The sequence below is a fragment of the Seriola dumerili genome, unplaced genomic scaffold, assembly GCF_002260705.1.
Source record: "Seriola dumerili isolate Sdu_G_001 unplaced genomic scaffold, Sdu_1.0 BDQW01000716.1, whole genome shotgun sequence".
In the NCBI taxonomy this organism is placed as follows: domain Eukaryota; kingdom Metazoa; phylum Chordata; class Actinopteri; order Carangiformes; family Carangidae; genus Seriola; species Seriola dumerili.
In genome coordinates, this window is record NW_019174971.1 from 12,729 (window position 1) to 38,090 (window position 25,362).

The following is a 25,362-nucleotide window of genomic DNA, read 5'->3' on the forward strand; positions in this document are numbered from 1 at the left end:
GACAAAAAGCTGAACACTCTTATTTAGAAAAAAACGTCCGGAAAGTATATGTTTATTGTAGCTCACTTGACACCGTTGCCCAGCTCGGTAGGCACCGTTGACAGTTTGATTGATTTGAGATTCACGCAATCAAAGAGCACTTTTATGAGTACGTCACACAGAACGACCAATCAGAGAACAGAAAGCGGCCGTCTTGCATTAAATGCCCCACCCTTTTTCAACGTGTCAACACTGCCGTAAAACAGCCCGCTACTGTTGCACATTACACAACGAATCCGCTTCATAGAGGAAAATAGAGAAGTAGCATAGAGTAAAATAGTAAAATAATAGTAGAATATAGAGGCTCCACGACTGAATATAAAACAGTGACGATGTTGTGATTATGTCTGCGGAGGACAGTAATGTGAAGTGACATTAGCTAGAGCAGAGGATGGACTTTAACAGCACTGTTCTGGTGACTGGAGGCTCTGGATTCATGTGAGTTCAGACATCACTTCCGATTCATTACAAACAATTAACTTAATGTTAATTGTAGCTTCTTAAAGCAACAATACCTGACCTCTCTCATGAATATATTATATTAGACTTTTATCACTGCTGCATTAACACATAAGCAGCTTATTCTACGTATTTTACATTTAGTGTATTTAACATGTTTATTATAGGTAGGTGTTTGTAATAACATAATAAGTATGCAGGTTTTGATCTTAATAATTATGGTAATTATCATGTTTTTTTAAATTTTATTTCAAAGAGCAAAGTATCTGTATTATAAAGTAGGAGAAAATAAAATAGTACGGTACAAATACCTCAAAACTGAACCACAGGAAAGACACAGAGGACAGTGAGTCAGAGCACACATGACTCTTTGAGATGTTCTGACATATATATACTGCATCTCTCTCTCTCCCAGTGGTTCCCATCTCGTGTGTTCACTGGTCAACAGGCACCCTGACTGGAGAATTATTAACCTGGATAACGTAAGTCTTCACTGTCTCTGTGTGTGTGTGTCCACAGATGGATGGAAGGATCTATAGACATATGTGTTTCAGTGTTGAATAACTCTCCCATAACGGATTAAATACTCATGTGTGAGGCTGTGAGTGTGTTTCTCAGTGTCTGATCTTTTCCAGTTGGATTACTGCTGCAGCCCCAGGAGTCTGGAGAGCATTGAAGACAGAGCAAACTACACCTTTATCAGGGTGAGAGCTGCTGTATAATAATGTTGTACAACTAATGGTAAAATCTGAGAGCAGCTGGTTTCCACAAGTAGACAGTGACGTTTGTACTATTATGATTTGAATGAATTAGTGGTACAACCATTTGAATCTACTGCTTTCTTCAACAGGGAGATGTGTGTAACTCACGGTTGGTGAACCACATCTTCAACACAGAAAACATCGATGTGATCTTCCACTTAGCAGCCAAAACACACGTCGGTGAGCAGCAGTTGTTCACACACAGGTTAGGCTTGTACACCGGCCTGATGTTACTGTTTTTAATTGCCACTCACTGTGTTGTTTGTTCCCTCAGAGTCGTCGTTTGAATCTCCGTCCAGTTTCCAGCAGGTTAACATCGATGGAACCAGAGTTTTACTGGGAGCTGCCCATCAGGCCCGACACCAGCCGCGGCGCTTCATCTACGTCAGCACTGATGAAGTGTACGGAGCCAGTCTGGATGAGGTCAGTGGAGACTCTTTGATAGATTGTTGGGTGGATATGCAGAGTTTGGGTTTATGGGTCATTTATTGACTTGGATAGCGGGCGTTTCATTCTCTGTAGGTGTTTGAGGAGAGCAGTCCAGTGAGGCCCTCCAACCCGTATTCTGCCACTAAAGCAGCTGCAGAGTACCTGGTCAGATCCTACTGGGATAAATATAAGGTACACACACACACACACACACACACACACACACACACACACACACACACACACACACACACACACACACACACACACAGGCAGGGATTTAGTTTGTAAATGACATTGATGTATTAAATTATATAAATTATAGGCCTTAAAAAACATTTTTGTGCTTCTTTGCGTGTTAAATTCTGCTCTCTATCTGTTACCAGTTCCCAATCGTTATTACCAGGAGCAACAACATCTACGGGCCCAGGCAGTACACGGAGAAGGTATAATATCCTGACTAACAACTGCTGCTAATTTTAGTTTCTCTCAATTAATAAATTGTCATCTTGATCTTTCAGGTCATTCCGAGGTTTCTCTCCCTCTTGCAAATGAACAAGAAATGGTAAAGTTTTTACTGAGAAACCTTGTAGTTATAAATCAGCTTCAGTATTTGTTTTTATATTTAGAGAAAAACAAAGTAGAGTAAATCAAGTTTCTCTTTCTCCTCTTTACCGCAGCACCATCCAGGGAACCCTCCCTAAATCCCGCCATTTCTTGTTTGTCAGTGATGCCATCAGTGCCTTCCTGCTGATTCTGGAGAAAGGGATTGTGGGCGAAATATACAATGTGGGGACGAGCTGTGAGATTCCCATCATGCAGCTGGCCAAGGAGCTTATTAGGATGGTGGGTTTAGGAAGTGTTTTTCTAATTTAAAACATTCTTGCAAGAGGTAGCAAATTTTCAGAAAATTATCACTTATTAAAACAGAGTGTGTTTTTTTTCTTTAGGTCAAGAATGTGCCAGACTCTGAGGTGAATGACTGGCTCGAGTTTGTGCCTGACAGGTAAGTCAAGAAAGTCAAAAAATGAATGTATGAATGTTTTCCGAGTTCAGTATTTACCAGGCAGTGGTAGGTAATGCTTCCAGGAAATAGCCACACCCTTGCCCCCTTGGACAAATTCTATTATTACAGCTATTAACACGATGACTGACACATCAGTGTGCAAATATTTCATAGAAAAATCAAAGCTTATGTCTTCACATATCACCAAGAGACACATCTGAATGTACTGATGCTCTACAGGCCACGGGTCGACCTGCGCTACCCCATCAACTGTGAGAAGCTGCAGCAGCTGGGCTGGAGAGCTGAGGTGTCCTGGGCTGAAGGCATCAGACAGACTGGTATACTAATACAGACACACACACCACAGGTCTCTAGAAATAAAATCTCTATATATGCGATATATGTGTGCTATTAATTCCTGTGTTTTATGCGTCTTACAGTCAAATGGTACCAAGACAACCCAGACTTCTGGTCAGACACAAGCGAGGACCAAGGACAAATCAGAAGCAAGCTTGAAAAATCTCCCAGCAAATAAGTGGCCTTTGCTGTGCCCTGCGTCTCGACTGACAGGATGCCGACTGAACAAATTTCAGATGATATTTATGCAGCACAGATGCTATTATGGCTGATTTACAGCTCAAGGAACAACTACAGAACACTGCTACTTCATTCTTCTCAACTGTCTCTGAATGATCGTTGGACCAGCGGGCCCTGAAGTGCCTGCCAACAGGAAGGCAGCGCCTCCCTTCAACCAAATCAAACATTCAAATGAATGCACTTTATCTTCATGTTAATTACTGATTCAGCTGATGTTGACAAGTGGTCTTATTTTGCTCAACTTGGGCTTGTTCAATTTTGATGTACAATCTTTAAATGTTTAAACATACTCTGTGGAAGTATGTGGAAGCTCCATGAAACAATGTTAAATCTCTCTCTTGTAAAGGCGGCAGCATTCGGGATGCTAGTCTGTTTTTATTTACTTCCCTGAGGGGTAACACTGACAGAAAAGGGTCAAACTGGGCTGCAGTGACAGTTGTGAAAAACCAAACAGGCACAAATCAAAGACAGCTTCATCCCTCGCTGCCATGTGACAAACTGCAGCATCACACTTGTGTCAGACCCTGAATTTATTTTGACATTTTTGAATGAGTTTTTGGAGCATGTACATTCATGTATTTCCACAGGGTATGATTGCAGGCTTTTTGCGCACCATTCAAAGTCAGCAGGCAGTTTGTCAATCTAACGACCAAATATTTTAGTGGTGCCTCTCAGAACAGGTTAAGACGCAGGCATTACATTTACATGCACAGTAAGTAGGGTAAGGTCGTGTGTTAACATGCACTTTAATAACCCGTTGACTGTAAATCTGCCTAGAATGTGATTTCGCCCCCAATACTGATTATTTTAACAGTTGTAGTGGTGCAATATGCAGCTTCCTTCTGTTTTCAGAGGTGGACAGACTCTGTAGTGAAAGCACTGCTTTTCCTTAAGCGCAAATGTGCCTGAATTATTCAAATAGTCAAATGCTGGAGGCTCCGTCTTGCAAGCCAATGAAAAACCTGGTTACATGTGTATGTGGCAGAGAAATTTCTCCTGGAGAAATCAAGCAGGTTTCTCCTCTTCGTGACATTTCACAAATCCAGTTTCCGCAAAAAGACGACTGAAACCTGGTTACTTACTTACATGCATGTTAATGTACTGACAGACAAGATTAGGAAGAAGGAAACCCCTGTTTTTGCCAGCTCCTTCTAACATCCAGCATATGTAGCAAGTTTTAGCAGCTGTACTTCACATTTCAAATTTAAGATGTGAACCTTTCATGGTATTTTGACTAGTTTGAAATGTTTTAGTTTTAACAGCAGCCATATAATAAAAGGTTGAGAAGGGAACAGAAGCTAATTCAAAGTCCAGTCATCTCAGTCAGGTGTGTTTTTACACTGCACACATTCTAAATGTTTTTAATCATGATGCTGTAGAATGTATTTAACAACAAATAAAGTCAATATTTAATATCTTTAAGTTATCTGGCACTCAAACAATCCTTCGCACAAGACACACATACACAGAAGAAGAAGAAACAGATCAAAACACCAGTTACATTTGCAAATCCAAACCTTTATTTGTGGTAAAATCAGAATATATGCACAGTTTTTTTTCTTCGTGCAGTGCTCCTCTTCGTGCACAACTGCTAAACTAATACATAAAGCAAATACTAACTACCAGGCCAGTGCTGCTGTGTGTCCACATTAAGGGGATCTGGCCAGTCAGTAATGGTGACGACACTGGGCTCCATTTCAATTCAGATCTCTCTCTAAACAGCAATCATTCCTCAATAGATCACCTTCTAAAGTTAATCACATTGAAAGTGAAATGAAGCCGTGAAGTGTTTTTTTGTGTACGTTGCATCCCAGAGTGCCATTTGACAACAACTACAGAAGAGCCATGAACTTATTGTCACAAAACTTTGTGTTATTGCACACAAGAGGCTGTAAAATGTGATTATTTGCCTGTGTGCCATGTGTTCGATCTGTCAATGATCGTGGATTTACTTTGGCTCCATTGCTTTCTGGTCCACTGAGGCTCCAGTCATTGGACAAATGGATTTGTCCCAGTATAACTGAGTGTTTGTGCAAAGTGGAATTAATGACATTATTCTTGTCATGCAAGACAGATGAAGAGCCATGGATCAGCTGCAAGTTGCAATTAAAAAAAAAAGAGAAAAAAAAGCATGTCACTAACGTAAAAGACAGCAGGATGGATCCTCATTTCTGATTGGCCAGAAGCTCCCCCGTGACAGCATTAACACACTGACGCCTGAAAATATGCAAATCACAACAACATAGCAATAGAACCACAGTTAATTCTGTGTTATGAAGACTTTAAAGGTCGCCACTTGCCAGACATTCACAACAAGGGTATCAACGGGAAGGAAAAGTGTAAAGACTCAAATGAAAAGAAAAAAACAAAAACAACAATTGACTTGGAGAGAATCTGGACACTTGTTTTTTGTACTGCATGTTTGTTTGTTTTTTTTACAAAATGGTCTTTGATCGTAACATTTTGTTATTTTTTTATTTATTTTTTTTATCCAAACCTTGGCATACATGGTGGTATTGTCTCAAATTTTGTTTGCCAATTAAAAATGGCTGTTTATGGTTGATTTTCATTATTGGCAATGGAACCTGTCGCACAAACAGGTTTATGGATCTGATACTGAGTCCAATGTGACTTTAAAGGTAACCCGTGTAGGATGTTTCTCTTCATATGTCACAGTCACTTTAACTGTAAAACAACTGACACCACGTGCACATCTTCTCGTGTTGTTGGAGATGACAGTAGAGCCCAGTTATGGCCAGCGGATGTGTTCACTGACAGATTTTTGAGAGGTTTGCATCGAAAACAAAAACAACCGCTAATTGTATTAGCCAAGAACAGACAAACGCAACTGGTTATTTTATCTACAAATGGTTTCTAAACTGAATTTCCAGATACTACAGTTATGTGGATATCGCAAAACAAAATTATACATACTGGTAGTTGTTGCACTTCATCCTGTAGGGGAATGTGCTACTGCACTTTGTTTTCAGAAAAAGGGCAGAAAAAAGATGTGCACATGGTGTGAGTGCCCTTGTACTGGCCTTTAGCAGAGAACTGGTGTTTTGGGATTTTAAGCATTTTGGCACCAGTGACAGTATTGTTATTTTTGGGTTTGGATTTTTAAAACCTTTTTACATTTGTTATTATCAAAGCTTGTAACAGTGACATATCCAAAGAGAAATCCCTACACGTTGCATCTTTAACATTAAAAAGCTCACACTACCCCAGAAAAATAGAAATTTTCACTCATACCAATGACATTCAACATTCAAGTGCCAGTGTTTTTGTTTACTGTCTTTTGGTCAAGTCACTTTGTAAAATATCAACTTTTGTATTAGGCTTATAAAAATAAATATTTCTCAAAAATGCTTGATAAATTACACAAACTAGCAGCGAAAGTAGACTCGAGAACTCTGTGTGCAAACAGCTGAATCCTACGGTTTGCTGTTAACTAGATCTCCACCTGGTCCCAAAACAAAAACTAACAAAAAGAAAAAAAAACTAACAAACTAAAAAAGAAAAACTGTTTCATATCTGGAAGAACCTGTCCAAACATCTCTCTCACACTCACACACACACGCACGCACACACACACAACACTGTGGACAAACCTCTCTTTTTGACACTTGCTGTGTTACACCTCAGTCACTCTCACTCACTCACACATACCTCTCGGAGGTTTTGAAGGAAATGTGCTACAGAAGACTTTAGCTGAAGGTTAAACAAAGTAACTGAAGTATTTCCTGTAAAACTTGGGGTTTGAAGTCTTTCTACAACAGAGGGGCCTGCAGGCCGCAGCAATGGGAGCATAGCACCATTAAATGTTCACTGACGATCAAAATAATCCTGCTGGTAAGGTAGTTTCCGTAGTGACGCGGAATCCTTTGCCATGGTGACACTGTCAGTGTATCTGTTGCCATGGTAACGCTGTATACAGTGTAACCAACTTCACTACCTGCTCCATTAGGGCTGGGTATCACCCTAGAATTTAAGGCATCAAAAGGTTTTGAAAATATTCAAAAACCTGAAACTAAAGTGCTGGATTTCTTTCACAGGAAATAAAACTGAGCATGTTGTACTTCTAATTAGTACAACTGATGGTCCAAACAAATGCTACAGGGGTCATTAGGATTCATCCTGGACCAAAGTGGTAGATCAACTGACTGACCTATATTCCCGTCCACAGAGCCCTACTGCTCAACAGTCCTGACAGGGGTCCATTTGACAAAAGGAAGTCAACATGGAGAATTTAATCAAACATGTAACAATGACAAGAAATGGCAACTACATTTAGAATTTAAATTTTTTTAGCCTTCAATCAATCAGTAAGTACATCTGCCTGAAACGTTAATAAATCTGTTTGTGCCAGCGTTACACAATGGCAGTTAAATGTCGACACAATGTTTGAAGCAACGTTTTAATTGTGTTTTTCAGTGTGATTGCACCCTGCTCTGTTCAACACTTGTGTGTCTGCCATTCTGGGGACTGATGACTGTGATGACTTCATACCCACGCCTACATCATGCATTTACTTTTGTTTGGATTTTACATCTATATTGAAAAATACCCAGCCCTAACTGCCACGTTTCAGTCTTTAGTGAATCATTGATTCAGTCAATTCAAGGCACAGCGCACGTCAGAATTTGAGCTGATTTCACTTGTGCCAGTTTGTGCTTTAATCCAAACGGAGCACAGACAGAAAACAGCCCTAACAAAACTCATGAATCTTGGTGACAGCAAAGTGAAAGCAAGCCACAAATAACTGATCTCTATTGCACTTACTGTAGAAGTTCAGTGCCCTGGGAAGCGGGCATTTTGATGAGGAGGGGTGGGGGTTTGGGGCACAGTGGTAGTTAAGTGTTGCTCCAACACAGTTCAAAAGTAATTACAGCTGATAGATATAATCTGTCTTCCCTAGAAAAAGACCTAAATACATTGCATATTTATGTGCATACTATGAACACTACTACTTGACAAGATTGCTCTATAAACAAGATGAAAAGTGAGGTAAACTGAAGTTTGACCTTCCATGACTCCCTGCTGTATAACTCAAAAATTAAAAATTACTATCTACACTACCAGCATTCAACAATATACTCAGATCTTGTATCAAAACAACTGTTCCTAGCATCTGCGTCACTACACGTAAAATGCTCAGTCATTCCTTCATTTTTACATGGTTATGCTATCTGCCCCCTAGTGGCTGTTAGAAGGCACAGCAATGTCTACACACTGAACCAGATTCATTCAAGTGTTTTGTCTCTGACGCTGTATATTCTTCCGAAAGGTATTTTAACATACTTAGCATTTTTATTAAACACAAGAGACTATACTAGCTGCATACTACGTTTGTGGTTGGCAACAGCCATGGATTCAAGTAACAAATGCTGACAACATCCCTTCTCACGCAGGGAATATGTGACAGTGTCAGAGGACAATTCAGTCAAGCGTTAAATTTGTGTTATTCAGTCAGTATTTAAAGGTAGACCCTGGTTTGGTACCAGCACCCAAACGTCCCAACTCCAAACAGCTCCAAAGCATCAACAATATGGGGATTTCAGGACGCTATTGGGTAATGCAACAGTAAGGAGTGTGTATCTTTACCTGGAAGGTAATGAGCTTCAGCCTCCTCCAACATGGAGGCTAGAAGTCAGATGTGCATGTTTAGAATTGGCCAGTTATCAAGTAACTGTCCACAAGTCAGCTGGTTAAAAAAAGGTTCTACATTTCAAGGTGTCCCCAAGACTATTAAAAAAAAAGTGCAACTTAAAACTTAAAAGAGTTCTATTGATGTGTAAAGTGAGTTTTAAACTAAGCAAATCCCTCAAAATTGATTGTCATTTGCAACATTATTTGCAACATATTGTCATGTTACTGATTTCTATCTTCCTGCTGCTTATTCCTTCATACTCAACAGTTTTTGTAAGAAATCTAAGATGGAGACGGTCCACCAATGCTGCAGGAAAAACTATAGTTGATACTCATATCATGAGTTTGGTGCTAAAATAATTTATTGGGACACCTCAAACACAGTTCTGGTCAACAATTTAATTTAACCAGTGCTCATCGTAGTTTAGCCTGTATTAGCTGAACCATTGTGAGAACATAATGTGTTGTGCTACAATAATCTGACAGTTGAACCACACCTAAACAGTAGCCGAAAGAAAACGCAAACTAATTTGGAAGTTTGACATGGTGGAGTGTGCTGTGTCTGCCCTCTACTGGTAGCTTCATGTTTTTTCCTAACGTTTACCTATCCTTGAACATGTAGTAAGAGATATCACGGAACTAATTTCTCCCACCACTAATTCTGACACAAGGGACTGGTGTCTTTGCACCAAGACACATAGAAGCTTAAATCTAGTTTGTCAATTTTGTCCTTGACCTGCTGTCTGCTTGATTCCTCAGTCCTCCAGCATCACTCAGCCCTAAACTTTTTAAAAATAGTGTTAAAGCCAACTAGTTTCCTGAACCTCCCAGTCACCTGTACTCGAGGGAAACAGATTGACACAAACGTGACTTCTGATTAAAAATTTGTCTAAAAATCATAGAAGACAGAAAAGAGAGTTTCAACTTAACTAAAGCCTGCTGTATAATTGTTTATATTTGCTTGGCATTTTTAACTCCTTGACCAAAAAACAACAACACTTGCATATGTTTTGTTGTCTTGGTCCAGCCTTGTCATTTGTCAAAGCCAGTGGGCAATTTGAGGGACTCCGCCTTGTGAGTGTCAATTGATAAATTAATTCTGCCTATTGGTTTTTTTTTTTTTTTAATGTGTAAACACATGTATTTTCTGTAAATTTTATCTCCAAATTGCCCACTGAGCTGACCTGACTGCATGGTCCAATGTCGAGTGATCAAACGTAATCTTCTACACATCAAGTGTTGTTTCACTTTTAATTCACATTCTTTTTCTGTGGAGATTCTTCTCTTTCTGTTTTAAAGATATGAACTATTTACAGTTAAGCTAGGTTTTCATTTCACCAAAGTTATAAATGTAAACAAAACAAATTAAGACCCTGATGAAAATTAACAATTTTCCCCACCAGGCAGCAACAAAGCTACTTTTTGGCTTATTCTGCTGTTGATTGACACAGTGGGGGATTGGACTTCTACCACTGAACTGTCCAAATGAACAGTGGAGTTTCTCACGTTCAAACAGGGATGAAACATGGAAATCCAGGGTGCAGGTCAACTGCCTCTTGTAGCCTGGTTCCACGGCAGAGCAAAGTAGGGCTAACCAGGTATTGGATGTTGATTACGTCAAGAAAATTCTTGCAATCTTGTAACCAAATATTTTCTGTTTTATTATGCCACTTGTCCTCTAGCACACTTTATCTGTCCTATATCTTGCTGTGCTACGCTAAGCTTGGCATCTTTTTAACTTTCCCAGCAGCGCTAAAATGGGACAATGCTAGCATAAATGCAGCAAACACCAACTGTGTCGCGTCAATTGACAAGCACGCAGACATACAGGTGGAAGTAGCAGTCAAAGTGCTGTAACCAGAATGAGCTGGTGCACTTTGATGCTTGTAAATAAGAGAACAGTATCAGTCAGAAATGACTTATGCCAAGATGCTGCTGGTGTGCAGCTTACATAGAAGAAATGTATGCAGGTGTTGTGGAGCACATGATATGCCACTGGTGCATGTTGCTGCAATTGTTAAGCGATTTCTGTGCTTTTTTTGTCAGTTGATATCTTTGAAACATGGCACTGGAGAAGTGGACATCATTACAAGAGAAGAGAGGAGAAGGAAATGACGATAAGAGTAGGGATGGAAGGACCTGCAATCTTAAGCAGGAGCTAAGTAGACTTGGTTGGAATTGTGCCTGTTCACATTTGCTCATAGGACAGTAAGACAGGGCATGGCTAAAATGTGCTATAGAGGTGTTGCATTATATCCTCCAGAAGCCCCAGCTGTCCCTGCTGTGAAATGGGTTAGGCAAGCTTATCAAATTCTTTACTTTAACACCTGACCTCAACAGATCTTTAAGACCTAACGAATAAACTGGAATGACTTATTTTAGAGAAGACTCTTCATGTAACTCTCCAGGATAGAGTGAGCAAGAAAATTTTGAACTCTTATAGCCTTTTGGTTGTGTATCCCCTTGAAAGAAGCTTTTGGCAAACAAGGGTTTCAATGTTTGTAGTGGAAGCAGAGCCAGTTTCCCAAGAGCATGGTGGCACTAAGAGTTAGCTGAACATCCACAGCGACAGCCACTGGTAAAATTTGGTAACCGTTGTTTCAGCAGCAGCCATGTAGCCCCAAAAATGTTGTAGCATTGCTTTGCCATCACTGTAGGATGTGGTCAGTGCAAGAGACACAACTTTTGTCAATATTTTTATAATTGCATTGTTAGATATTACTATTCTTGTATGTATGGAAACAACATTCCAGTCATTCATGACTCTCACAGGGAGATACCAAAGACTTAAACTGCTGGGAAAATGCAAATCTGATGTATCGAAATAGAGTGAACCATTTTAACAATTACTGTGAATCTAATATAACTTGAAAGTGGCATCAGATTTTGACCTCTCACTACAGTAAGTTATGAGGAACATACCACATATCTGAATAGTTTGAGAGGAAGTAGCAACATAACATAGCTGCTGCTGCTGCTGCTGCTGCTGGGCTATACCAAATTCAGTGGCTCTGCTTCTGGCATCAAGTGACCCAACAATTAGTGACAACATGGTTTTGAGAAACCCAAACTCAAGCTCAAACCAGAGCTATAGATGTGACATACAGGTCAATGAGCAGGACTCGGTTTCCCAAAAGCATAAAACCACTACTATTATTTCTGTTTACAGCCTTTTAAAGCAACAAGGTCTGTTTTTGGTATTAATACAACTTCATTTTTTTTAATAAGAAATGTAATGTATTTAACCCATTTTAGCTTGGATGAGGGTGCATTTAAAAAAATCTAGCAATATGGTCACAGTGGTATTATGCTGTTGGGAATCGGCTCATCAGAGACCTTCTGATGAATTTGAACTCCAATAGACAGATAAGGAACAGAGTTGAGGTTCCTCATCACAGTTTTTGTTTTAAGTTTTTTTTGCCAAGGTTTGATTTAGTTCAAGCCTAGTTTGTTTCCTTCCAAATAGAAATAAAGAAGAACATGTTTGAACCCATACATGACATTAAATACACATTTTTTAGTCACAGTTGGCCAATACTTATAGCCAGTTACGTATTATGGCAATAAAAACAATGAAAATAAGAAAAGTTCAAATTCTGAAAGGCACAGTACAGAAACAAATGATCCTCCATTATGTTTTGTTCCAAACAAAGATGCTGATTGTAGTTGTAATATTAACAACCACAAGTCCTAAGACTCTGTTTGCTGGCATCATTGCTAATGTGCAACGTCCCAGCCCTGTGTCTCTTCTGTCTCTGTGGGACATCTTTCTCAGACTTCGGTAAATCAATACTTCAATATGTTTTCAAAAGGTGAAAAAATAAAAAAACATTTTGCTGTTTCTGTGGCCCCTTTTAAGAATCTGTCATGTAAGTGAAGGAGACCTCAGCCAGCTCCCATTTTGAATTTATATGCAGACATATTTTGCTCAGATCTGACGTCTTGCCTATCTCTGCGCTATATTTTAGAAAAATTTTCGGCCTATGATTTACAACATGGCCATGCGTTACATACAAAGATGACGTGTGAAGGTACACAGGAAGCCTGGCTGGCTTTGGGTGAATACAGACAAAAACACAATGAAACCAAAACTTAAATCTAAAAGGGAAAAATGGGTATCCCCTGGTCCTCCACATACTGTAAATATTTCATGTGCATCTATCTTGGGGGGGTTAAAAGAACATGTAGAACTTTCAATTCAGTTGGTTATTTTTCTTCAGACATGTCACACAGGGCAACTAGTTTAAAAAGTCCTCACTGAAACCAAAGGCTGTTGCTAGCTGGAAGGAAATCTGTGTCTAGTGTTAAAAAAAAATAACCAACTAAAATTGAAGTGGCCTATTTTAAAAGGTGAGATTTATCAGGAACTAATAAATCAAAAAAGAAAGGATAGAGAACGGTAAAGATGAAGGTGGAGATGGAAAGGACCAGAAAAATCTAAAGAGGAATTAAAAGATCTTAGCGCATAGGGATGGAAGGAGGGCTATATAAACAAGTATAAATAGTTTAATAACATGCACGTGGATTCTTGGGGTTAGTGGAGGGGTGGAGACAGATGGAGTTCAGACAACAGTGTGGGGAAAGGAAGGAGGATGAGTGAGAAGAAGAAAGAGGGATGAGTGAAGGGGGATGGAGGAAGGAGGAATCTAGTTGCCCCACCAGTCAACTTGAGAGTGTGAGTAGTTGCCTCCGTAGCCATCACTGGTGTAGAAGTTACCAAAACCACCTGAGAGGGAAGACACAGAGGAGAAAACTCAAAGTTAACAAAATAAGGGTGTATCAGTCACAAGTCAGTCCACAAGTACCAGAAATAATCTTTCCCAGTACAGAGTTGGTATGTAAAAATATTAAAGCTAAATAAACTATCCTGTGATCTGGAGCTATGGTACTTAGTCTAGAAATTAACTAAGGTTGTTAAAAATGTCAACAACTTAAGACCTTGATTCTCTCTAAATGTCTCTGATAACCATCCAACCTTCTCAAGCCGCAGTGGTGACCAAGTTAGAAATCTAGAGTAATTAATCAGAGGACACTGTGGTATATAGCATACGAAATATCTCGATTATAATGCTGATTTTCTGTATCAATTAGTTCTCCACTGAGGGCATCAAAGAGTAATGTTCTTTGATGAAATGCATTTGAGTTTATAATAAGCTTGAAAATAATATTTGGATTTGGAGATTTATTAGTCACATTTTCTTAAGCAGTTCTAGAAAAATTCTTGCCACAAGAAGAATGATGATATATATGGTATGAAATCATTGAAAAAACTAGTTATATCTACTAAATCCTCACCTCCTCCGAAGCCACGGGTTCCTCCATGTCCTGCCTGGTTGCGACCTCCTCGTCCTCCAAACCCTCCAGTGTTGGCTCCAGCAGCGGTCTGGCGATAATCACGTGCTCCAAAGCCTCCAGAGAACCTGGTTGTGAAATCAAATACATCATTTGTATTTGTAAACACACTTAACTTCATTACATTTAGACAAGAAATTCCCTTAAATGGAATTCATATTGACAGACAACAACACATTTACAAAATTAAGGAGATATATGTTTACCTCTTAGAGCGTCCTCTGTTGCTGCTCTTATGCTGGTGTTCATAGGCCAGGCTCTCAAGCCATGAGGGCACTTCCTGTTTGGCCTCTACTAGGATGTCCAGCAGGTCTTTAGTGATGTTCCCGTTCTTATCATTGAAGAACGATGTGGCAAGTCCTACAGGTAAAAAAGTATTAAGTAACCATAGAAGTAAATTGCAGCTTTTTGTGAGGTATATACTTGTTTTAATCATGTAATATATATCATGGGTACTTCCACTGACATTAGTTATAGTCTTACCCAGGTTTCCGACTCGTCCTGTACGTCCAATACGGTGGACATACTCCTCTATGTCGCTGGGCAGGTCAAAGTTAATAACATGTTTCACATTGGAGATGTCTAGACCCCGAGCCGCTACCTGAGCACACAATACATGAGCAGAAACAATATCAATATTCAATCAATATTTTGTGCTGATATTATGCGTGTGTAACAAACAGTATGCATTATAGTAAGTTTACCCATTTTCATGAGGATATCTAAATGATTTTATGATCAGTGTTTGTACCAGAATTTTACTTTTACTGACCGCTGTGGCCACCAGAATGGGGCATTTTCCTGATCTGAACTGGTTCAGGGCCTCCTCTCGGTCTCTCTGGGAGCGGTCGCCATGGATACTGGTGCATGCGTAGCCCTCCCGGTACAGGAAGTCCTCCAAGGCATCAGCACCTTTCTTGGTCTCCACAAAAACCAGAGTCAACGAGTCCTTACCTGGTCAACCGAGAGAAGAGACAATTGAGGTTAATCATTGAAGGTGAGAGGATAGTCATGGTCGGCGCATGATTCTTCTTTGGTTCTTCTGTGTTCAAACATCAGATTTTGAAGACGGCAAAGCTGTAGTCATTACATTTTATGAGTGAGGCTAAGTGGGTTTTAATTTTTTCTTTTTCTTTTAATCTGCAGTAGTAGAAAAGAAAAATAATCAGGAATCGTTTTTGGAGAAGCTTAATTTGCATTCCCATTTCACCATGAATAACAATGTCAAGTGCTGGGTATCGGTAAAAGAACCACACCTGAAGGAACAAGCAATCAAACTCTATACTCAAAATATTGACGTCAGCTTGCAAGTAGCTTTGTGGCTAAGCATTTTGATACAATTCGATGTGACACAATCTGAAGTTCTTGACACAGAAGTGAGAATATTTTCTGGGAGCTTGAGCTTGTGTTATTGTCAGGGAACATGATAATATCTAGAAAAAAATTTAAAAACTTAACTGGAAATTCACCAACTTCCTGTATCTCATTCATTTATTTATTTTTTAATAAAGAATGAGCTTTAAGTACAAAACTGAATCATAATGACAATCTAGAAATGTGAATCCTTCAATTTATCTAATATCAGTTTCTACGCATACTCTTCAGCCCTACTGGCAGGTTATATGTCTACTGCTAATGCAGCTTCAGTCTGTGATGTGATACATAAATCTTAATAACATGCACCTTAAGTAGTTAATAGTTCATATCACATTACAATAATGTTTTTCTACAAACAGAATAGTGCAGCAGGCAGCAGGGGGTGCAGCGTGACTAAAAACATAAATAAAAATAATGACAAGAATAAATAGCTAACAGCATCGGCAGCACTGTGACTAGAGCCACTGATGGAAAGAGTATGGTCAAAGTTCTTTCTCAATGCTCCTGCTCCAATAACATTATGACACCTGATTATGAAGTGAAGGCCATTAGCCCATATTTATCCACATTTATATCCACGTGTTAGCTGGTGAGACTACAGCATAACCAGACTCTCTCCATCAAGGATTTGGGTCTGACATGAAGACACCACAGCAACATACAGTACATAGAGAGGCCAAAAAAACTCTTGAAAACACAACAAGCATGTTTGGTTTAAGCTGAGCAAACCTGACTCATGAAATGGTACACAGAACCAAAAAATAACAGACTAAACACAGGATTCTCCACCACAGAGAAGAATATTAAAGGCAAGCAAAATTATTTAAAAATATGGAATGACAAATACAGGTTTCTTGATTGAGGATCTTACCAGGTTTCTCTATGTTGTCTCCAGTATTGTCCTGTACCTCGCTGGGGATGACTTGGGATAAAACCACACCAAACCACCAACATGTAAACTGCACTCAGTCACCAGTAGAAAACCAACTCTGTATGTTTAATGTTCCTGATGGACCAAGGGTTCGCCTCAGTTCACAAAATCTGTTTCACTACTATAAGAAAAACGCTTGTTTTCTAAACCACAAATGTGACTTTAAATGGGTTTTTACTGTAAACTGAAGGAAGAGAAAATATTTGTTGAATCCTTCAGGGTATGAATAACATTTCTTCTTATGGAACATTCTCACCATTGCCTTCCTCAGGCCAAAAAAAAAATAATTGGATGAAATGTCATCTATAAACCTTGCTGGATGTTTCTTGCTCAAGGCCTCCTGCTAATCCCCAGAAAGACAGAAAATGTGGATAGACTTTAACTGGGCAGCATGTTTAGGATTTTTAAACGCCTATTGATCTACCTGGTCTAAATGTATGTCTATTTTCATTAAAGGGAAAACTAAACATAACTATGTGAATGTTCTGGGCTTTTCCAAATGTTTCAAAATGGTTGACAGACAAGGTGTTGATGGGCGATACACTGAGGTAAACATGAGACACATAGTAATGTACTGGCTGAGATGTGAGGACGACAATATGACAATGACGAAAGGACAGGGGAAATAAAACTGCACTGTGTGTATATGTGTGTTTGCAGCTCGACACAGATGCACCTCTGAAGGTTATGAGTTATTGCTGTGTGACTGTCTCACCTGTAGCACTAAGCAGGTCCAGGAGGAAAGACCTCTTATCGCTCTCTTCCACCCACACCACTTTCTGAGTGATGTTCTCTGAGGTGGAACCCACCCTGCCCACTGCCAGGAAAATGTACTCCTCCAGGAAATCCCTGGCCAGAATCTGCAGGAGGAGCAGACGATTTTCAGCACTGGACTACTAAACTGCTACTACTACACTGAAGCACTGTTTCCAATTCAGATGCCACTGGTCCTGACATATGTCTTCTTTTGCTTTACTTGTTTTACTTTTACTAAGAGTACCTTTCAACCAAAAACTATGGAAAGGAACTATGGAACCAGAGGTTCTAATCTAAGGAACTAAATCAGAGGTCACAAACACACCTGGATCTCTTTAGGAAAGGTAGCACTGAACATCATGGTTTGTCGGATGCCTTTATGCGGCATGGTGTCTTGTTCGACGATGCGTCTTATCTGCGGTTCAAAGCCCATGTCCAACATACGATCTGCCTCATCCAGGACCAGGTAGCTGAAGTGAAGAAGACACAGAGGAAGAGGAAAAGGTTGTAGCATTTAAAATAAGGGTAAAACTCTCTGAATCAGTCCATGAAAGAAAAACTCCACAATTTTATCCATCACTCCCTCCTCCTGTCCATCTCTTACTTGCAGTAGTCCAGTCCAATCTTGCCCCTCTCCATCATGTCTACCAGTCTTCCCGGTGTGGCCACCAGCAGGTGGCAGCCTCTCTCCAGATCTCTGATCTGCTGGCCAATATCTGCTCCTCCATACACAACACAGGGACGCACTCTGGACCGGTAGGAAAACTACAAATAAAACAAAAAGGATGAAGAAATACATGAGTAAATGTTTTCCAGTAATTTTTTGGGCTGGGGGTGTTCAAATTAATGTGTGTGCATGCTTGTATATACCTTCCTGGCTTCATCGTATATTTGCAATGCCAGCTCTCTGGTTGGAGCCAGTACCAGAGAGATGGGGTACTGCTTACGACGCCCATACTTCCCATTCTCCTGAAATACAGTGACAAAACCACAAAACATTAGCTCAGTGAAATCAAGAATTCACAGAATGGACACCATGTCAAACATAAATATGAGCTTTTTTTGCTTCTTTTTGAAAGGAGAGTACCTGGTCTACGGTCTTTTACAGAATGGTGCATTATGGGTGATTTTTAGCCCTATTGATGTTGCTAGGCTAGTGAGTGTTTGAGTCCCTCTCTAGTGAGTCTTTCAGAGTTAATCGGCCTTAAAAATGTTTCATTAGTCCAGTTTAACCTGCAAGAGTCTCTGAAGGCTGGTGTAATGTGTTACGCTGCCACAGAGGAAATAAATTCATGACATGTGAAAACAAGTTCTTAGCATCACCTGACATCTTTACTGCAGAAAACGCCAGGGAGAAAATCTGTCAAACAGCAAGAATTACAGTTGTCATAGATGATGAACTCAAAAAGACTGAACTCTGAAAAATGTTGATGTCAGAGAAAATAAACTAAGCGAGAGATGAGAGTGAGAGAGGAATGGACTCGCTACGGTAACTCAGTCAGCTGACTGGTGGCCATGGGGAAAGTGAGCTGTCTACAGATGTCCAACTGAACAAACATTTTGGTAAGCGGCCAAAACTGTTACATTGTCGGATGGTTATGGGGAGGAGGAGAAAATTGCAGCTTAAATCCATTTACTATAAGTCTTATTTTACCAATGTTACTTTGTTACAGTGCGATCACTCACAAAAATGTGAAGGATTACTTCAAGACATAGCACTCACTTCATCAGTGAGCTTATTTATTTTGCTTTTCTTCTTGCCAATGTCTGAGTGTACTGTGAGAAACAACAACCTGTGTTGTTTTTTTATAAATACTGTAATGATAATGGTCCAAAACGATGTGAAAATGCATATTCTCAGTGTCTGAGCCCTCCAGTTACCTAAGGAAAACCCTATTTAGTACATTTAACTGATGATTTAAGTCATTATACCCTGAATCACAGCTTTCCTTTAATGGTATAATAAAACTTACATTAAGTCTGAACTTAATGTAATGTTTTTGTTTGACCGGTGAATACAGTGTAACAAAATGATCTATTCTAAAAAGTTTATACTTTCTAACAATAACTCATTGTAGGTCAATAAGGAGGCTTTCGGCTTAGAAACTGATCCATGCGCTTTAGTCTATTTAGGAACCTTGAGGAAATAAAGTGCCTGGATTCAGGGGCTTAGAGTTTTTGCTCACCTGTCCAGAGGATTTAACTGCATTAAGAGCTTCTCCTGGTCCATCAGTGTAGATTTGGCTGAGAATCGGCAGCAGGAATGCCGCAGTCTTCCCAGAACCTGCAGGCACAAAGTCATCCTTGTCTGTCTACCTCCACATGCTTTCAGCAGAGTCATGCTTTCATAGCATCATTCTCAAGAGTCTAAAATCAGTATATTACTGTGTTTTATTCCTGGAGAGGTGATGGACTGTATGTATGTGTGTATGTTCTACCTGTCTGTGCGCAGGCCATGAGGTCTCTCTTTGACTTGACAATAGGAATGGCATATTTCTGGACAGGCGTTGGTCTGGTGTAGCGACTCAGAGCTATGTTACCCATGACAATCTCACCCATGTCCACATCTTGGAACTACACAGCACACACACACAAACACAACATTTACAAAAACAGCAGTGACAAGTAATCATGCAGCTGATATTTAACATTGTTAAATTTCTGGTAGCTTACACTCTCAATGTGGTGAGGGCAGTTCTGTCCTGTGGCTTCAACAGGAATGTCATCGTATTTCTCAAAATTAATCCCAGTGTTACTGCCAGAGAACAACTCACTACAGAGAATCAACAAAAGGAGAGTAAATACAGGTTAATCCAAAGAATTTTAAGCAGTTTAATGATTTGCAATAATTAGTGTACATCCAGTATAAAGCTGATAACTGCTATCATTTCTCGGAGGATTCTCATCAAAAGATCTTTTCAATTTCAATGACCAACTGAAATACCAAGATGCTGGTGCTGGTGATGATATAAAAAACAATGACTTTCATATGTTGTGTTTGTTCATTTGATGTTATTCCTAATCAGTGACCCATTTCCTTGATATTCCCTAATCTTCCTGCAAAGTTTATTAAATTTCCCTATCTGGACTACACCCGTCATGACCAGCAAAAGCACGGACTCACTGTTCAAGGCGTTCGTTACGTGGTGTTGGTTTGGACCAGTCTCCGTCATCTCTGGACTCTTCCACCCAGCGGCTGTTTCCTCCTCCTCCTCCACCACCAAATCCACCATGCTCGAACCTGACGAACACAAAGACGATGATGAAACGAGATGCTGATGTGATGTTTTCCAAATTCTATGCGCCGCAAGAGGTGAACATATTGCTTTTATATTAAACATGGGAATTTCTATGGCACCTTTACCTGAAAACAAAGAAATATTTTGACAGAAGTTATTCAGTCTGTCTCTGTGTCTCTTACCTCCCTCTGTTCGCATTGCCTCTGTCATTGAAGAATGCAGACTTCCCTCGATTGTTTCCAAAACTGCTGTAGGCATCCTTGTTCGTGTTCCAGCCGCTGGCGTCTGACAGGAGAATGGACACAAAAGTACAAGACAGTTTCACACATTCAGTAATATGACAAAATATAACAACAGTCTTCAGCAGAGAGTGAACAGGAATACAGCTGGTGCTTGGACAGAATTGTGGGTGATGTTTACTGTGAAATAGTTTGATGCGTGATTTTGATTTTTGACTTTTATATCCACAAAGGCTCCTATTCACCATTACTAGAACAGCTCTGCACAGCATCATCAGTGGCATTTAATCCTCCTTTGGTTCTAGTTTTGGATATACATTATACATTTCTGCATGTTCACTAAGGACTGTCCTGCTGCTCTACCTGATGCCTTATGTCAATAAGGGCTAGTTGTAGCTGCAAATCTAAAAATTTTTTTTTTTTTACTTAACTGCTATAATTCCCATTACAGATTATAGATTGCTTTCATTTAAACTAGAACTCATTCATTCTCCATATTATTTCTGCTTTATTTTTTCCATATTTTCCTGTGGAAATAAAAAGATCATGTGCACTAAAATTCAAAGTATTCAAATATGAATTTATCATTCTAGGAGCAGGTTTTTTCCTTAAACACAAGACAAGTTGCAAAGCAGATTTAAGTTGAATGCAGTGATGCTAAATACCTTTATTTTCGTAGCCACCAAATCCCATTGGTTGCGCTGGGTTAATGGGATTGAAGGATCCTCCCCTGTTGCCACGGTAACCACCTCCTCCGACGCCACCTCTGCCCCGCTCCATACGAGGTGGGCCCCGGTTAAATGAGTTGCCCGTCATCCGGTTGTCATGGTAGCCATTAACAAAGTTGTTGCGCCCCCCATCCCAACCATCTGCAGAGGGAGAAAGGACACTGAATGATCCAAGAATCACAAAACAGCACATCTGCAAGATTATTACTCATCACTGCTGATTAACGTTCAATTCTTATTGCTTACCAATAGCAGATTGAGCAAGATCACACATTACCTATTATCCCTTTCACTGTGAACATTATGGAATCATATGTAGTAAGAAAACAATTAACAATCTTTGAATCTTCTGAATTAAATCTTTAAATATTGCTTTTACTGCAAAGTTACAAAATGACACTAACATTTAAAAGTAGGCTGTAGACAGGCTATGTTTACACACAGTGAACAAATATTTAACTGCTAGGTTTTTAGAGGGAATTTTGTAAAGTTTTCATCTCAACAAACAAATGTATTGGGATTACTGTTTACTGTAGGTGTTATGACTTGCAAACTTTTTTTTTTTTTTTTTTAAATTTGAGGGTCTTTGGTGAACTCTGCCTGTGCTTAGAAAATAGGAGTTTTCAGTTTTTTTTTAACTATGCCTTGGCTGTTGCAGCTCATTTGCCACCACAACAACAGCACACAGCTAAATGATGAACTTACAGTTGGCTGGAGGCGCCATGGTGTAGACACCTTGTCGACCAGCAGCAAAGGCATTTCCTGCTGGATGGGAACAAAGTGTTTCAGTTGTGGTTTTTATCAGTAACAGCTAGTTAATAAAGGTGCCTTATGGAGTTTTTGACCACAAGTGGCATTATAGAGCAATGTTTTGACAATGAGCCATGTTTTGCTCACATCCTGCCACCAGTTTCACACTATGGTAGAGACGTGCAAAGCACGGCGCCAACAGAGACGGGAAAGAAGACACCTGGAAGCTAATTAAAGAGTGTGCTATTTAAAATATTCACAAAATTGGCTTTGCAAATATTTAATGAGGAAAAAATACAAGGATTCACACAATGAATTTTGGTGAATATCACTAAAAGTAAATATAACTTTGCTTTTTTATTGTTTAAAGCAAAACTCCACAGGACAACTTTAACTTGACCCCACTCACCATTTTTGGAAGCGTCTTTGTTCCGTAAATGTGGAGGAATGTATCGCCCTGTAGACAGAGACAACATCAGTAAACTGAGTTTCCTTCCTTAGAGGTCTCAGAATCTGAATGTATAATAATATAAAATCTAAATAAAGACACAAAGCCACCAAAACCACCCTAATTCTGATTGACTGTGGCAACTGCAGGTTGAGGAACTTCGAAATGAAAGAGCAGAGCGGGAAATTTTAGATGCACTGTAAACATGCATTTTCATAGGGCCTCAACCCTGCTGCAAAAATTCATTATCTAGTCCGGCCTCAAAGATGCATTTTAATTTAATTTAATTGAAATAAGTCAATAGAACAGTTTTTATTTTTAAAAGTTTTGTATTCCCCTACACTTTCCGGTCCTTCCCAATTTATTTTCTATGGAGCATGTCCTTGTTTGCTGTCTTTATGATAGCACCACTCTTGTTACCATTGTTTATTATATGTGGAGATAAAATGTCCAGTTTTGTGAGTGTCTGTGCACATTAATTAGTCAGAGAAAATGAAAAGTTCTAACACCTCCAACAAAAGATTTTGGCTGCTTACTGTTAGTGCCTCCACCTTGTCCGTCTGCTGCACTCAAGTCTAGGACAGCAAGCTGGAGAAACAGAGACAAACAGTCAAAGAAACAGACCACATATACACTCATTTTCAGCAGAGCAAACTGTCTACCCTTATTCATCTATTTAGACACTTTTATTTTACTGAACTGCAGCAACATCTCTTTTCATTTTTACCAAAATTGGGGTTTTTAATAATTATTTTTTTTACTCCAAATTTCCATTGCCTCCCTGCAGGATTTTCCCCCTGCAAATTGAAACTGAACATAAAAACAGATGGGTGGAAACTCACTTAATGTGAGTTGAAACAAGAGCTCACTGAGTCATGGCCAAAACGGTCATCTGTATAAAATGCTTTGAGCCCTTACAGATCACCAAACTGCACTGTAAAAGCTTTTGATGATGGAAAATATCAACCATGCTCTTGGCTGTAGGAGCTGTCATGTTTCTACCTGTAAAACCCTCTTTCTACAGCAGATGACACCAAAATCTGCTACCTACTTGAAAACTAGAGCAAAAATTTATTTTTTGTTTATCTGTCATAATAAGCAATGTGAAGGCTTTGCTTACAAGCCCTAAACAGAATCTGACCAGTTCGGATTCACAGGAAAAGGACACATATGGTTCTGGCTTTTTTCATTTCAGTACCAGACAACTCTGCACACTAGTTTGAAAAATGTTTGAACTAGTCTTCAACACACAGAAATCCTATTGTGGTTCTGTCAGCAAACAGCTGGTCTGAGATACTTCACAACAAAGGATAGCAAAGTGAGGAGAAGCAAACGATTTTATGTAGCTGCATCCAGCTTTTAGCAATCCAACTGCTGTTGAGGAAACCACTTTGCATGTTATGCTTTCATTGGGATGGGAAGCTCTTCCACATTGTAGCAACATTTAATGAACTGGGCCGATAATGTTAATTTCTGTATATAAACCATCCCAGTGCAGCTTTTTTTGGCATCCTAACTAAGACAGAGGATTGTTAACATTTTTAATGGAGTCAGTGTTGTGCATCATACTCTCTCGCATTCATTTTGCCAGTTAAACATTTCCTAAATATCAATTGAGAACATAAGGTACTTTTCTGTTGCCATCCAACTGTCTGGTCGGTCAGACACAGATAAACTACGTTGCTGGTGACGCAGATAAAATGACCATTTTTAAGCGGGACACAGTCAAGATTAGCGTGAAAACTGTGCAACACTGCGTATCATCTAAAAGCCGGTGGGCTACACTGTCAAACGCCGCATTGTTTGTGTGTCAGCCCCGCTAGCTCCGTCCCCGCATACCTCCATTTTATTATTGTATCAAGCTGCAACACAAACGCAGTGAAGATAATAGTTGAAAGGTGCGTTTCATATGTACACACAGGAGAGCCGACGGAACCACTCCGGCGTCATTTGTTATTAAGCTCTCCGTTACAATTAATAGCTTATCCGCAATACAAGTGAAATATCATGTATATCAACCAACATTACAGGTTTCTTAAAACATTTGGATAACTCCCAGACGTAGCATACGCAGTTATAACCCAATGTTGAGGTGGCAGTTTAACCAAACGTCACTTGGCCCGCTACCCGCTCCGCAGTTACTTTGGTCATGCCTGTGCTTATTTGAAACGCACCCAACGCCAGCTAGCAAGATAGCATCTGGTTAGCGGTGTTTTTAAGCTAGCCGGCAAGCTAACACTTATCCCTGCCGTTATAACATTTTACATCAACTGACGCTGCAAGACAAATTTAAGTGACGTGGCTTACCTGCTGCTCTAGACCGTGGGCATTTTCGACGGCCACATGACTCATAACTATAGAATATGGAGGAAAAATGTTGTCGTTGAAAAAAGGACCTCTTTGTTTGCCGGGTTTGATGTAATGTTATTTCTCCTTTGCCTCTGCCCTGTTTCTGTGGTTACGACAGATGACAGTTATTTCATTGGCTCACAGCTGTTATACGTTACTTCATAAAATGCTATTTAACGTAATTTAACGTTATGAAAAATTCCTGTATTTTAAATACAAGGATGGCACTTCATGCAAACTCAGCTGATGTCGA

The 25,362-nt window shown here is 39.6% G+C and overlaps 2 protein-coding genes across 10 annotated transcripts; one reads left to right on the plus strand and one right to left on the minus strand.

Annotated features, from left to right (window-relative positions):
* The first annotated feature begins 271 nt into the window (after positions 1–271).
* Positions 272–4,687, plus strand: tgds (TDP-glucose 4,6-dehydratase). The gene is made up of 12 exons (XM_022765513.1): positions 272–477; positions 914–980; positions 1,134–1,202; positions 1,349–1,439; positions 1,534–1,682; positions 1,782–1,880; positions 2,075–2,134; positions 2,210–2,253; positions 2,369–2,534; positions 2,639–2,694; positions 2,935–3,032; positions 3,135–4,687. The coding sequence occupies exons 1-12, from the start codon at positions 431–433 to the stop codon at positions 3,227–3,229; spliced, it is 1,041 nt and encodes a 346-aa protein (XP_022621234.1). The 5' UTR covers positions 272–430; the 3' UTR covers positions 3,230–4,687.
* LOC111236686 (ATP-dependent RNA helicase DDX3X-like) lies at positions 1,794–25,362 on the minus strand. 9 transcript variants are annotated; one of them, XM_022765505.1, is made up of 21 exons: positions 25,068–25,362; positions 23,297–23,348; positions 22,722–22,769; positions 22,268–22,327; positions 21,500–21,703; positions 20,778–20,880; positions 20,481–20,597; positions 20,030–20,129; positions 19,795–19,930; positions 19,543–19,640; positions 18,227–18,325; positions 17,961–18,121; positions 17,682–17,826; positions 17,316–17,460; positions 16,541–16,591; positions 15,065–15,246; positions 14,776–14,893; positions 14,499–14,652; positions 14,236–14,360; positions 13,600–13,666; positions 1,794–1,861 (listed from the first exon to the last, which is right to left on the minus strand). In XM_022765505.1, the coding sequence occupies exons 1-21, from the start codon at positions 25,110–25,112 to the stop codon at positions 1,855–1,857; spliced, it is 2,217 nt and encodes a 738-aa protein (XP_022621226.1). In that variant the 5' UTR covers positions 25,113–25,362; the 3' UTR covers positions 1,794–1,854. The 9 variants fall into 9 exon arrangements, with proteins under 9 accessions (XP_022621226.1, XP_022621224.1, XP_022621223.1 ...); XM_022765503.1 differs by lacking the exon at positions 1,794–1,861 and adding an exon at positions 4,789–5,508 and having other exon boundaries at positions 22,268–22,324; XM_022765502.1 differs by lacking the exon at positions 1,794–1,861 and adding an exon at positions 4,789–5,508.